The 16,455-nt window shown below is 39.1% G+C and overlaps 1 protein-coding gene across 1 annotated transcript in view; it reads right to left on the minus strand.

The window, feature by feature from the left end:
* The window catches only part of ZCCHC4 (zinc finger CCHC-type containing 4), a 52,506-nt gene that overhangs the window by 18,900 nt on the left and 17,151 nt on the right, over positions 1-16,455 (minus strand). The window contains exons 6-7 of the mRNA XM_025921888.2: positions 5,066-5,138; positions 1,186-1,336 (exon numbers count right to left, since the gene is read on the minus strand). Coding sequence (XP_025777673.1) covers positions 1,186-1,336; positions 5,066-5,138 — 224 coding nt within the window. The remainder of the gene's footprint in view (positions 1-1,185; positions 1,337-5,065; positions 5,139-16,455) is intronic.

Genomic DNA, 16,455 nt, shown 5'->3' on the forward strand with positions numbered 1-16,455 from the left:
TAAAGGAAATGTCAAAGGAATCCTTACACACATATCACTCTATTCCAGTAAAGGCAAAGATATCACCAGTAAAGTGGGAGATGAAAGGAGCATCAATTGAATTGAATCAATTCTTTCCCAAATCATGGAAGATTCTTAAAAACAGTTTTATCCACATTAACTTTGACGACAGACTGGGGATATGGCTGTTAATTGCAGAGCACCCAGTAGAGGCTGAGCACAATACTAGGTACTTTCTATACATTATCTCCTTACAATAACCCTTAGAGTTAGATGTTAACAACCCCATATATAGCCAGGGCAACTGAAGCCCTAAGATTTAGGTATTTTGTTCAAGTTCATGCGGCCAATAAGTGGCAGAACTGAAACTCAAGACCACTGACCTCTTTATTGCTTCCCCAATAACGCTGACTTTATCTATTCTGATAAGTGGACTTAAGATCTGAAAATAAGTGGAATACTTAATACTGTAAGTCATGTTTTAGATTTCGTTTGCATTCTCTCTCCAAAGCACAAGCACAATTAACGAAGAAGCCTGGCGCTCTTACAGTTTATCAACTTGCAAGCTGGAAGCTAAAAAATGATTGTACCAACTAATTAGATAATTACATAAAATACTTCAAAGGCCTAAGCCACTTTAAAATGAATAATAACCCCCCGCCATTAACGCACCTCTATCTACGTGGGTATCTATCGCTGATAACCACTGTAAGGCTAGCGCACGTCCGATCTTTCTACCCCAATCTTGGCACAGTTTAGAGCTCTGGGCCACAGGCTGGGTGACCTCCAGGAGCTTTGGGCAGGACTTTAGGAACATGGAATGTAAGATCCACGAGGACAGGGAAATGTGCCCATCTCGCATGGTACTCTATTCCCAGCACCCAAACAGTACCCAGTACTCAGTAAATATCTATTAAATAAATGACAACGGTTTACTGCGATTCTTCATAATGTCCCCTTATGCTCACCTGCAAGTCATTTTGAGAACACATGATTAGGAAAATACAAAGTGTATCATGATAATGAAGAGTGCCACATTCTCAAATGAGCCCGTTTTAGAAAAACACAAGAACCCAAGACATGTATATTTTATCAGAGCTCTGATTCACTGAGCTCTGCTAATATTTGACAGGAAGTAGATACACAGATACATGTTTGTTTTGCAGTAAGTAATAAATTACACACCTTGGCTTTGACCTTCTTTCCACATAGCAATTAACTTCTTGAATGTAACAGCCAGAGGTTCAACCAAGCCACCAAAAGGAGGATCTGTCACCATAATGACTCCCTCACCTTTATCTTCCTGTAAAAATGTTCTGCATACTTCAAGGGCAGCCTGGAACAAATAAAAATTCATTTCTAAATGAGGACGAGAGGGAGGCACTTCATCCTATCTGGAGGATGTATTAGGCTCGGTCCTCCTGTTTGTACTGAAACTTCACCCATCCTGCCACCTCAGAGTCCCTCGGTGACATCCAGAAGCCTCTCTCATTCAGCCCCCAGAAGATTTTATCTTTGGGCTCCTTGATAAGCGGGTTTTTTAAATTGCAAATTCAAACACCATCACTATCAGAGGACTACACATTTCAAATGGTTAAATTAAAAAACTAAATTTAGTAACCTAAAAGAGAAAAACTCATTACCCATGAAGACTATCTAAAACGCTAAATTCAATTCCACAAACAGAAGCAGGGACTGAGCTAAACACTGGAGACACAAAGACGAATAAGACGGACTCTTCTCCTATCTGGTTTGTCCACCACCATGAGTTCAGTTTAATAGGAGCTACACGTCACCAGTTTCCATGCACGTGTTCTTGAGCACCGGGTATATGACAGATGTATTGGGACATGCACAGTACGTAAATACATGAAAGACGACAAATAACAAAGCTTATCAAGGCTGTGAAACCATGCTATTAACGCATTTTCCCAACAGACTAATTGTTTTCAGTCATTGTGAAGTTAACATTAACCACTGTCTAGGATATTTATTATTTTTTGCTTTGAGAGAAGTTAGTAAGAAATATACCTATGATACTAACTCCAGTCTACTGACTTTGTAGTAGTTTTCAAGTACTCATCTATAAAAGCAAATCAACACACTATAAAAATGGCCTAAGACTTTAAAGTTTAATGGCGTTTTAAACTTTAATCAGCCCATATGTACTTTATAATAAAATATATATTGTTCTACTACTAAATCAATTTAGAAGACCCAATTGATGAGAGGAAAAACCACAACATCCTAATCCCCTTTCCCTAGGAGAGTCTTTATTAACTTCCTACTCGAAGTCCTACGGCGATGGATGGTATGTCAGGAAGGTTAATCATTTTTCAAGTAGTGCCTGGCACTTCCTTAACCTGCCTACGTGAACAAGGACTTCAAGTACAGATGATGTTATTGAAAAACCTTCAAATTCCTTAGGCTTAAACGTAGGAAAGGAAAAGGAACAAGTAAGTGAAATCTAAGCTCTTAACCAAATTAAAAAACCAGTAAAGAGTGCATTTGTCTCCAATGGCGGGATGGCCCAAACCAGTCGAGTATGTTTGTTTCCAATGGTGGGACATCCCGTCGTGACTTGCTGAGGGTCCTGCTGTGGACCTATGGGAAACGCATGCTTGACACCACCAACGCTGACACAACTTAACTCTTCCCTACACCTTAATCATCACTAAAAAAAAGTGCCTGGTACTTTAAATAACTTCCCTCTAGACATGCTTCAACTTCCTTGACCACTGAAGCATATGACACTTCCCATTACCTGAAAGACTATATGATTTTCTCTGGGAAACAAGGAACACCTGCTTTTTAATCCTGTGGACTGTGAAGTTCTTACCTGCAGAGACAGAGACCTCTATCCCCGAAAGCTCCCTGCACACCTTTACAGGCGCCTGGTAGATGCTTAAATACTCAGTGATGGATTAGTAGATGGTAAATCTCTACTGAAAACCTTTGACTCAGGAAGCAGGCAGAAAAAGGGCAGACGGTAAAATCATCAAGACAATAGTTTTCTGTAGATCAATCTCTACAGTTGCAGTGCTATTTAGAGGCTGCTCCTAAAATATAGAGAGAGGAAAGCCTGAGCTAGACGATTGTTTTCTTCTGGGAAAGATAAAGTGGAGCTCGGTCTTGGCAGCTTATTCCAACCATTATTCTAGAAACTTTTAAGGTATTTCCATAAGCTTTCAATAAAAGTTCAAAAGAATTTCCTACAGAAAGGTGAAATCACATGCTACTTTCTTAACATATAAGATACTGTTAGCCAACGGTTAGCGATTTCAATGTAACTTCACTCTTATCTTACCATTATTGTTCAAAATAGAATGCAAATCATGGTATAGTATTAAAAACAAATAAGCAAATGAACAAACCCGACCCACTACTGTGATATCAAGCAGTAGTAACACAGACTCAGTTATCACTTTGCCAACTCTGAACCCCGCCCTGACCACACTCCTGAGCTTGAGGTCCCCCAGTTTCAAGAAGCCAGACTCAATACCCCTAAATCAACATTTCACCAGCTCCAGAAACTTGACATTTCCAAATCTCCCTTCCAAACTTCCCTACCCTCTGTTTTGAAGAATGAAATACAAATCCAGGCCGGACCACCATATCCTCTTGGACTTCTCCCGCAGTATACTTACCACCAAGTCTTCTGGTTTCCATCTGTGGAAGCCCACGGAATCCACCTCTCTCTTTTTCCCACTGCCACTGTCCTAGTTGAGAAGGCCATCATCGTCCACTGTCAAGTGAGTTTTCAATACCTCTCTCTCCTTCACACTCATCTAATCAGTTCTCAAATCCTGGAGATGATCGACCACATAACTGCTTTGGGAAACTCTGCAATATGTCTAGTTCTAACTGCTATTTATTTCAATACTTGGTTTTTATGGCTATCATAGCTAAAAAATACAGAACCCAATGCTGACTGAGTCTCGTGGAAGGAGTGCATCACTGGCTAGACTGAATCAGGAGACTCATTTTTCAATCCCAAACAACAATTTAGAATTTGCTTTCATTTCCTGGATGCTCAGTGTTCTAGTTTTGCTTGGTTTTTGTTCTATCATCAGTTAATATCTAAAAACATAATATATACATATACATGGTTCAGAATTTCTGGAAAATTGATATACATACATATATGGATATGTGCTTCAAGTAGTCTTGATAATTTCAAACAGTGTGGCCAACTTCCTGTCAGGTGTCATTACTTGGTTGGGTATAGTTTTTATATTGTAATAAGACTAACAAAGAGCTCAAACTAGGAGTGCAAGTATCAGCTCTGCTATGTTGTTTATTCATAGTGACGTTACTAACATCATAGTACTGACAGATGCCATCCCCTGCTACACATGGACGGCCTCCCCCACTACCACCATGCCCCACCAGAGCGGTACATTTGCACAACTAATGAACCCACACTGACACGCCATTCGTAGATTAGGGTTCACTCCTGACACAGTCTAATTTTTAATAGTTTACTAAAACCATAAACCCCCTTAATATTTATCAGGGAGGCAGACATCAAACAACTAACCACAGGATTATTTAATTATAGTATCAAAGCACAAAGGAGAACTTGACCTTGTCTGGGGGCCAGGGGAGCCTAGAGAAAGTGGCTTGGAAAAGAGCTCTGAAGGATAAGGTGAACTTAACAAGGCAAAATGAGCCCAGAAGGCAGAGGAAACACCGTGGGCAAAAGCCCCCGGGGCAGAGAAGCCACTCCGAGATGAAAGTCAGACATCCTGAACACGAACACACACACAGCAGAGCAGGGAACAAAGAGAGCCACTGGAGGGTGGCAGGGGTCAGCTCAGGCTGAGCCACGTGGGCCTTGGTAAGAAAGTGGGTCTTTATCTGAAAAGCAGCAAAAAGTCACAAAAGAACAAGAGTACAATCGCTTCTAGGGGCTCAACACACACTCGGTGGATGAAGAAAACTACACACCAATAAATGGTGGGACAGCCACAGTCTGATCTTGAGGAACTCAAAGAAAATAAGAAAGGAGGTGCTCTCGAATTTGTTCTTCCACAGTAAGAAGGATGACGGTAATAATTCTTACCTTTCCATCAAAGAAGTGATGGTTGAACATGTTATAACGGCAAAAGCTATCTTCCATATAAAACTGTGAATACCTGTAAAATGATTTATTACTGTAGTCATCTGTCCAGTTATGTATACAGTAAATACATACAAACTAAATTTTAAAACTATCAAAGCACACCTTTAATAAAAGCAATTCCATCATTCCTTACTTTTCGAAGTAAAGAGTGCTTTCCCAAAGTCTCAGGGAGTCCATAGCAAGGAATAAATATCAAATTTAAGAATACTCACATACAAGATTCGCATGTTCCTTCAGACCACAGAATTATACAGAAACAATGAGATTACTGACCGATTATTATGCAATTTAAGCTTGAGATGGGTTGGCAATTAAGATACATCTCTCATAGTTAATAATTTGAAGAAAAACACTGAATAAGCATTTCTGCTCGGCAGCTGTTAATTATTTTTTTCTGTGGTTAACAAGGAAAATATCTAATATAAAGCATTTCTTGTGCACTGCGGATTAGCTCAATAAAATATACTTCTCGATATATAAGAAAAATAAGTATGTGCATTGCATATTTACTGAATTAGTGCCAGGAAAGAGAGATATTTATTTACTGATTGAACCATTTTATTCTGCTAACATACTACTTTAAAATGCAATCAGTAATGAATGAGAGTACCAGCTTTGGGTATTAACATTTTATAAATTTTTGCTAATTTACTAAAAATTCATAGCATAGGATGGTTAAATTTGCATTGATTTGCTTTCTTACAAGACTGAGTTTTCTTTATTCCTTAATTGTATTTGTACTGTCTGTCTCTGCATCTTCCCCAGGTCTTGTTAGTTCTTGCTGAATTTGGAGTTTTTTGTATAATATAGAAACTTCTTTGTTATCCCAATAGGATTCTGAACTTCCAAAATTTTGCCATAAGCAATTCACATATGAACCACATTGTTTTTCTACAGGATTCATGACCTAGTGAAAAAAAATCAGGGACACATGCTCACTTCTTTCAAGTTGACACATGGTCAACTTTTGACCAAATCGTGATAGTGGCACTTTGCTTCTATTTCTTTTTTTTTTTTAATGTTTGTTTATTTTTGAGACAGACAGAGGGGGTGGGGGAAGGGGCAAAGAGAAAGGGTGACAGAGGATCTGAAACGGGCTCTGCGCAGACAGCAGAGAGCCGGATGTAGGGCTCAAACTCACGGACTGCGAGATCATGACCTGAGCTGAAGTCAGACGCTTAACCAACTGAGCCACCCAGGCACTCCTCTTTGCTTCTACTTCTACTTCCGGTTCTCCATTACTGTCCGTAACTGATTCACCACCCATGGCGAGTGCTCAACCCAACGGACAGCCTTGCTTTATCCTCTCTATTACACGTGGTTAAAAGTACAGGCTCTAGAGTCAGATGGTCTGGTTTCGAACTCTGGGTCTCTCACTTACTACCTGTGTAACCTTAGTAAGTTATTTAACCTATCCGAGCCTCCGTTTCCTCATCTACAAAACGGAAGAAATAACAGTGTTTGCTTCATAGGACTTGGTAAGTATAAACAATGCACATAAAGTGCTTAATCCAATGCATCTACATAGCACATAATGAAATGTAAGGCATTGCTGTTTTAATAAATATCTGCTATAAAGATTTATATCTTAATTCCCCTAATATGAGGGAGTTACGTTTATGTCCAACCAAAATCTCTCCTCCTATAATTTAAACCCACTTCTTCTTGTTCTCTGGAGAGAGAACAGCTGTTCATTTTGAGTACAATGTCCCTTAATATCATTTGAGATACTGTTAGTGCATCTGCTGATTTCATAAAACGTAAATTTGCACTGAAGAAATAAAAGGTCTGAATAACTGAAAAGTATTTAAGCTATACACTGTAACCTGATGAACGTTCCAAAAACTGTGGGACAATGTCAGTTACCGTTAATAAACAAATGCCTCCCTATTTAAGCAAATTCCAAATAACCGGTAATATAGGTATCAGTTATTTTATATACAGGTATATCTCCATACTAGTACAACTGCAGATCAACTATCGTTTGTGGACTTTCTTCTCTCGCATAGCTTGGTAAGGGTGAGCAAAGGAAAATACGACCCCTTTTAAAATATATTTCTACCCCCCTCCACCTTTTTTTTATTGCTTCAAAAAGACACAACAGCCATTTTTTAAAAATTAAAAAAGAAAATTTTATTTACATAAAATTCAGCACAGCACACTTGTCCAAAACATTCTGGGAAGCAGTGGGCAGAGTCAGAGACAGAAAAAAGCCAAAATTTCAGCTCTGAGTTTCCATCAGATACAAACAAGGGAGCGTAATTTTTCATATTCTAAATTATGAAAAATCACTGAACTTACCCTCTTAAAATGAAATTGGCCTCAAAGAATTATTCTCTCTATTGAATAAGGCAAACAAAACCAATCAGAAATGCATGCACTTGAAAACTGCAGAAGGACATTCATTTAATTTGGCCATTCATTCTCTTTAAATGAGAGTCAGTTACCAAGTGTAAAACATGCTCTATACACAGGAAATGTAATCAAGAGCTGAATAAAATTAGTCCATGAAATGAACCTAAGAAATTCATTTTTTTTTATATAACTTTATTTGGATGATAGTTTGCCAAATAGAGTTTCACATCTTTCATGCTAAAATTGGAGCATGTAAAAATCCATCTTAGCAAATGTTAACTTCATATCTTAGACCTCCTGAAGAGAATATTTATAGCATATATAACACTGGGGTTCAGGCAGTTCTCTGAAGCCTTAGACAGACCTTTTGTAGGGCTGCAAGGAACCAAAGTCAAAGGGCCAAAAGTAATGATTCACTGCCACTCTGTATCACACGGGATTCTGTTCCTGCTTTAATTGTGGTCCCTGTGAGAAATCCAAACAGACCCCACATCCCATAATCCCTGAAGTACAGGCAACAGATTCAGTTCATTCTGGCCACTAATGTGTTTCAGTAAAAGAGTTCTCCCTCAATACCCAATGTCAACCTTTTACAGGACTGACTCAGCATCAAAGAAGCTAAGCTAAGTAATACAGCACTTTCAGCTTCTAGTTTCCATCACACACACCCAGAAATGTATAGATACGAAAAGAAAAAAAAATCAATATATTTGATAAGTTACCAAATAACTATCCACATCACCTACTCCGTCCGGGAGATTTCATACAGGCTCGAGAGAGGTAAAACTCTAAGACACAGCTTAAATGAACAGTTAAGAGTCCATGTAAATCTTTCAAATTAAAAGTCATTCAGCCAAGGTGAGAAGAGTTCTAGTGAACTGTTGTACAACAATGTGAAGGTATTTACCTTAATACCACTGAACTGTACACTTAAATAAGTAACTTGGTAAATTTTAACCTATGTGCATTTTAGCAGAGTTTTGTTGTTTTGGGGTTTTTTTTGTTTTTGTTTTTTTTTTTAAACTACATCAGGGTACCTGGCTGGCTCAGTCCATGGTACATGAGACTCCTGATCTTGGGGTTGAGAGTTCAAGCCCCACATTGGGGGTAAAGATTGCTTATAAATAAATAAATAAATAAAATCTAAAAAACCAAAAAGTAAATTAGGGCACTAGCAATGAATAATACAAAATGAAATTTAAAAAATGATTTAATTTACAGTAGCAACAAAAAGAATAAAATATTTTAAATAAATTTAACAAAAAACATGCAAGACTTATACAGTGAAAAACTACAAAATATTTAAAGAAATTAAAAACAACCTAAATAAATGGAAAGAACTCTATGTTCATGGACTGGAAGACTTCATATTAAGATGGAACCCACACCAGCCAAAACAATCTTGAGAAAGAATACAGTTGGAAAACTCCCCCTTTCCATTATCACAATTTACTACAAAGCAACTGTAATCAAGGCAGTGTGAAAGTAGCATAAACATAGATCAAATAAACAGAGTTGAGAGCCCAAAAATAAATGCATACATTTATGGTCCTCTGGTTTTCAATAAGGTACCAAGATAATTCAATGAGAAAAGAACAGTCATTTCATAAATGTTGCTGAGGCAACTGGATATTCACATGCAAAAGAATAAAGTTGGACTCCTACCTCACACCATACATTACAAAAAACTCAAAATAGATCAAAGACCTAAATGTAAGAGTTAAAATCATAAAACTCTTAGAAGAAAACATTGTGTAAAGATTCGTGACCTTGAATTAGGCAATCGCTTCTTAGATATGACACCTAAAACACAAGCAACCAAAGGAGAAAAATTGCACATAATCACTAATAAAAAGACAGCCCACAGAAAGGGAAAAAATACTTACAAATCATATATCTGATGAGGGTCTAGTATCCAGAATATATTAATTACTCTTTCAATTCAACAATAAAAAGACAGCCAATTAAAAATGGGTAAAGGATTGAATAGATATTTCTCCAAAAAGATAAACAAAAAGCCTGTAAGCACATGAAAAAATGTTCAAAATCATCAGCCATCAATAAAATACAAAACAAAGCCACAGTGAGATACCACATTAGAAAGACAGACAATAACAAGAGTTGACAAGAACATGGAGAAACTGGAACACTCACACATGGCTGCTGGGAATGTAAAATGGTAGTCACCTTGGAAAACAGCTTAGCACTTCCTCAAGAAGTTAAATGTAGGGTCTCCACATGACCCAGCAATTCCACTCCTAAGATAAATGCCTGTTATGGGCTGAACTGTAACCCATCAACATTCATCTGTTGAACCCCTCACCCTCAGCACCTTGGAATGTGACTGTATTCGGAGACAGAGCTTTTAAAAAGGTGATTAAGCTGCTAGGAATTTACCCAAGAGATACAGGAGTACTGATGTATGGGGGCACTTGTACCCCAATGTTTATAGCAGCACTCTCAACAATAGCCAAATTATGGAAAGAGCCTAAATGTCCATCAACTGATGAATGGATAAAGAAATTGTGGTTTATATACACAATGGAGTACTACGTGCCAATGAGAAAGAATGAAATATGGCCCTTTGTAGCAACGTGGATGGAACTGGAGAGTGTTATGCTAAGTGAAATAAGCCATACAGAGAAAGACAGATACCGTATGTTTTCACTCTTATGTGGCTCCTGAGAAACTTAACAGAAACCCATGGGGGAAGGGAAGGAAAAAAAAAAAAAAAGAGGTTAGAGTGGGAGAGAGCCAAAGCATAAGAGACTCTTAAAAACTGAGAACAAACTGAGGGTCGATGGGTGGTGGGAGGGAGGGGAGGGTGGGTGATGGGTATTGAAGAGGGCATCTTGGATGAGCACTGGGTGTTGTATGGAAACCAATTTGACAATAAATTTCATATATTAAAAAAATAAATAAAAAAATTAAAAAAATAAAAAGGTGATTACGCTAAAATGAGATCATTAAGGCAGTCCATGATGCAAGATGACTGGTGTCCTTATAAAAGAGGAATGTGGACATACAAAGAGAAACTGGGGCTATGCTAAGTGAAATATAAGTCAGTCTGAGAAAGACAAATACTATATGATTTCATTCATATGTGGAATTTACAAAACAAAGTAGATGAACATATGAGAAGGACAAAAAAAGGAGAGAGAGGGAAGCAAACCATAAGAGACTTTTAACTAAAGATTAGAACAAACTGAGGGTTGCTAGAGAGGAGGTGGGGGGGGGTTAAATGGGTGATGGGCATTGAGGAGAGCACTTGTGATGAGCACTGAGTATTGTATGTAAGTAATGAATCACTAAATGTTATTCCTGAAGCCAATATCATACTACATGTTAACTTACTAGAATTTACATGAAAATTTGAAAAAAAGAAAGAGAGAGAGAGAGACACTAGGGCCATACACACACAAAGGAAAGACTACGTGAGAACACCGTGAGAAGATGGCTGACTACAACCAGAGGAGAGAGGCCTCAGAAGAAACCAAATCTAATAAAGACAGTCTCTTCAGCAAGTGGTGCTGGGAAAACTGGACAGCAACATGCAAAAGAATGAACCTGGACCACTTTCCTACACCATACACAAAATAAACTCAAAATGGATGAAAGACCTCAATGTAAGACAGAAAGCCATCAAAATCTTTGAGGAGAAAGCAAGCAAAAACCTCTTTGATCTTGGTTGAAGCAACTTACTCAACACATCTCCGGAGGCAAGGGAAACAAAAGCAAAAATGAACTATTGGGACCTCATCAAAATAAAAAGCTTCTGCACAGCAAAGGAAACAATCAGCAAAACTAAAAGGCAACCTACAGAATGGGAGAGGATATTTGCAAATGACATATCAGAAAAAGGGTTAGTATCCAAAATCTAGAAAGAACTTCTCAAACTCAACACCCAAAAAACAAATAATCCAGTGAAGAAATGGGCAAAAGACATGAATAGACACTTCTCCAAAGAAGACATCTAGGTGGCCAACCGACACATGAAAAAATGCTCAACATCACTCATCAACAGGGAAATGCAAATCAAAACCACAATGAGATACCACCTCACACCTGTCAGAATGGCTATTAACAACTCAGGCGACAACAGATGCTGGCGAGGATGCGGAGAAAGAGGATCTCTTTTGCACTGCTGTGGGAATGTAAGCTGGTGCAGCCACGCTGGAAAACAGTATGGAGGTTCCTCAAAAAATTCAAAATAGAACTACCCTATGACCCAGTAATTGCACTACTAGGTATTTATGCAAGGGATACAGGTGTGCTGTTTCGAAGGGGCACATGCATCCCAATATTTATAGCAGCACTATCAACAATAGCCAAAATATGGAAAAGAGCCCAAATGTCCATTGATGGATGAATGGATAAAAAAGATGTGGTGTATATATATTCAATGGAGTTTTACTCAGCAATCAAAAAGAATGAAATCTTGCCATTTGCAACTACGTGGATGGAACTGGAGGGTATTATGCTAAGCGAAATTAGTCAGTCAGAGAAAGACAAATATCATATGACTTCACTCATATGAGTACTTTAAGACACAGAACAGATGAACACAAGGGAAGGGAAGCAAAAATAATATAAAAACAGAGATGGGGACAAGACATAAGAGACTCTTAAATATAGAGAACAAACTGAGGGTTACTGGATGGGTTATGGAAGGGGAGATGGGCTAAATGGGTGAGGGGCATTAAGGAATCCACTCCTGAAATCACTGTTGCACTACATGCTAAATAACTTGGATGTAAATTAAAAAAAATAATAAAATAAAATAAAATAAAATAATTAAAATAAATAAAATAAAATAAAATAAAATAAAATAAAATAAAATAAAATAAAATAAAATAAAATAAAATAGAAGAAACCAAATCTACTGACACCTTGATCTTGAACTTCTAGCCTCCGGAACTGAGACAATAAATTACTATTGTTTAAGCCATCCAATCTATGGTTACTCTGGTATTGCAGCCCTAGCAAATTAACACAATAGCAAAGAGACAATAAAACCTATGTTCACACAAAAACTGTATACAAATGTTCACAGCTGCAATATTCCAAATAGCCAAAGAATGGAAGTAGCACGCATCCATCAACTGATGACTGGATCAAAATTTGGTATCCTGATACATGCTGTAACACGGAGGAGCCTTGAAAATACCAAGCTAAATGAAAGACGCTAGATACTAAGGACCATATGTCGTATGATCCCATTTTTATGAAATATCCAGAACAGGCAAATCTTCAGAGACAGAAAACAGATTAGTGGTGGCCAAGGGCTGAGGGAAGGAGAGAAAAGAGATCACTTATTGGGACCACGATAATGGAGAGACAGCTCCATCAGAAGTGATGGAAATGGGGCGTCTGGGTGGCTCAGTCAGTTGGGCGTCCAACTCTTGATTTTGGCTCAGGTCATGATCTCACGGTTTGTGGGTTCGAGCCCCACATCGGGCTCCATGCTGACAGAGTGGAGCCTGATTCCCTCTCTCCCTCTCTCTCTACCCCTCCCCTCCTCACATGTGCATGCTCTCTCCCAAAATAAATAAATAAACTTAAAAAAAAAGTGATGGAAATGTTATTAATGATGAGCATTTAGCACAATTTGAGGCTGAAGTTTAGTGCAACACTGTATCCTAGATCAGTCAGTCTTAACAGTTTGCCTGCTGTATTTGTAGTCACCATTTTCCTCTGGACTGTTTAAGCAAAAAAAGGTAACTAACTCCTTCATCTCCTTTCGCACTTATTTGGAAGTTTTAGTTACAGTGTTTAACTGGCATGGATGGATAAAGTTGGAGTTTTATTTCTAAGAAAACTTCACAAGCTAACTTCCACTTAATCCATTACCTCTATCTTACTGAAATGTATAGTCAAATTAGCTGAAGGAAAGATTTGTAGGACTACGTTGCCAAAGCACTTCATGGAAACTAACTTACTGTTTCACGTTGATCTGCATATTTCTGTGTTTCGTCATGACAGTGCTTGCATGCTATCTGGTGTACTGAGCACACACACAAAAAAATTTCCATTTTAAACAAACGACAACAAAAAAAAGGTGATGGAAGTGTTTTGGAATTAGGTGGTGGTGACAGTTGCACAACCTTGTGAATAATACTAAAACTCTGCTTTTCCTACATGAAATATGCCTCAGTTTAAAAAAAGAAAATATGACTGATATATAGTGGGGAAAAAAGATTATGATTCTCTCTTTTCAAAATGTTTATATGCATAAAAAAGACCTAAAAAGCCAAAATCCAGAATGTTTTGGGTGATGGAATTAAAGATCTTGTCTCTTTAAAGAGCTAAAATAGGAGCGCCTGGATGGCTCAGTTGGTTAAGATCTGACTCTTGATTTCGGCTCAGCTCACGATCTCCGTCATGAGATGGAGCCCTGTGTTGAGCTCCTGGCCGGGAGTGGAACCTGCTTAAGATTCTCTCTCTCTCCCTCTCCTCTTCCCCTGCTCACACACACACTGTCAAAAAAATAAAAATAGAAAGATTTGTTAAAAGTAAACCAGAGATTCTTGGAATTTGAGCAAATCACAATGAATCACTGATTTTTTTTCTAGTTTGTGCACAAGACAGTCCACCACAACTGGCTTGGAAAAAGCTTGACTTGAATGAATCAGAACACAAAGAACCATGACTGTACCAAAGAAAGACAACACTGTACCATTTTCATGGAGGTAAAAGTCCCAAAGGCAGGGACATGAGCACTATTGCCTACTGATATACATGATGTTAGATAATTCAGCTGTGGACATGTGATTTTTGTCATCTCTCACGTACCTATGGTAAGAGAGGGTTTCCTTTGGTGAACCCACTCCATGTGGTTGGTCAGGGTTGCTGGGCCACCCTACCTGGCAGGCCACAGAGATGGTTCTGGAACGGGCAGATGGCCCCAGCCCAGCCAGCCCTTCCCCCATTGGGGCTCTCAGGAAAGAGTGCCTCCGGCCACTGCACAGTGAAGCTAAGACTACAGGGGCTCAAAGCTGCTGCTGTCAAAGTGTGTGATGTATACTGTCTGGAGAATAAAGCCAATCCGGAGAAAGACAGAATGAGAGGTGCAGAGAGAAAGACGGAGCCGGAACGACACAGGGCAGTACCCAGGACCTCGCCTGGACTGAGGCCTGCTGTATCACAGGCTCCAGTAACGTGAGCCAACATGTTCTCTTTGACATAAACAGACTTCCAGGGCTCCAATATAAGGTGCCCGACTAATGAGTGCCTTCTTGTAAACACGTGAGGGGCCTGCAAACCGGCTGCTGACGAACCTTCGTGGACCAGGCACGGGGACAGATGGAGAAAGGGAGATGAAAGGATGACAAGAGAGAAACGGGCTACAGAACAAAGGCTCATATACAAGTTCAAAAGCAAAGTTATTTTCAGAGGGTAACTTAACTTTTGGAGCCAGACTAACTGGGTTTGAATCCTGACTTGGCCACTTACAACCACAAGGTCAAGCCTGTTCACCTCTTTGTGCCTCAGCTTTCTCACCTGGCAAATGAGGATGAGGACAGCACCGACCTCACCGGGGAGGTGAATGTGAAGACGGAATGAGTTACAGCAGGGTTTGACACAGGACAGGCACTCAACGCAAGCACCAGTTATTGTGAATACTGTTATCGAAAGAACCCAAAGTTACACTTCTACCTTCAAAATAACATGTTTACAATAACTTAACAATCATTCCTTAGGAAAGGAATGTGGTGTTTTAAAAGAGACTCTGCTCTATCGATACAATGGAATGTTAACAGAGCCTTACAAGGAACAAAGTACCGTGAGGTGCCATGACCTGGATAAGCCTTGACAACATTACACGAAGTGAAAGAAGCCACATACTCAGGCCACACATTGTATGATTCCATTTATGGAAAACATACAGAAGAGACAAATCCACAGAGACAGAAAGCAGATCGCTGACCACCAGGGCAAGTGAGTAGGTTTCTTTTCAGCGTGACAGAAATGTTCTGGAATTAGATAGTGGTGATTACTGCAAAATATAATGAATACACCCCAAACCACAGGCATATACACCTTAACTTGGTGAGTTTTAAGTGAATTATATCTCAATTTAAGAAAAAGAAATTGAATTTCTCTTTTAAAAGTCTGTATTATCACCTATGGAATTACATCTTGCCAAGCCACGCTCATGTTAAGCAGAAATCGCCAACTGTGCTAGTCCTGTTAATACGGAATGAGAGGTTACAGAAACTGTGGCTTATTTCTGAGAAATGTAGCTGCCTCTATTAGACCACCTAAAGTTGACCTGGAAATCTTAAAAATAGTAATAATAAATGATAAAAGCTGTACTTCTTGTTGTAACTTTTTCACCTTAAAAATCTGTTGGGGGGCGCCTGGGTGGCGCAGTCAGTTAAGCGTCCGACTTCAGCCGGGTCACGATCCTCGCCGTCCGTGAGTTCGAGCCCCGCGTCAGGCTCTGGGCTGATGGCTCGGAGCCTGGAGCCTGTTTCCGATTCTGTGTCTCCCTCTCTCTCTGCCCCTCCCCCGTTCATGCTCTGTCTCTCTCTGTCCCAAAAAAAAAAATAAATAAATGTTGAAAAAAAAAAAAAAATCTGTTGGCCTTGTTCTTAGCGAGAGAAAGCACATGAAATTTCACAGATTCTCTCTGACAAATACTGGAATATTAGCCAAACGGACTCTATCAGATTAAATAAAAAGAAACACAGTGCCTGCTCCCTTTGACATAGTCAAGAACAAGTAAAAGATACTAAGAACACAGTGTTTTATAGCATCACCCTGATCTTGGGGAATCCAAGTAATTACAGCAAGTAAGGAAGGGTAGTCCAAGTTTACAGAATCACAGAGACTGTGGATGAACACATGTGCTTCTAAATCACCACCTGAGGGGAGGTACGACCCGTGGTCCTCTGTCAGTCTCATCTCCGCTTGTCCCAACACATCAGACGCCATTTAATTCTGGCCTTCTCCCACAGACTTTGCCTGTTTGT

Source organism: Puma concolor, chromosome B1 (genome assembly GCF_028749965.1).
Source record: "Puma concolor isolate L17-30 chromosome B1, mPumCon1.1.hap2, whole genome shotgun sequence".
In the NCBI taxonomy this organism is placed as follows: Eukaryota; Metazoa; Chordata; class Mammalia; order Carnivora; family Felidae; genus Puma; species Puma concolor.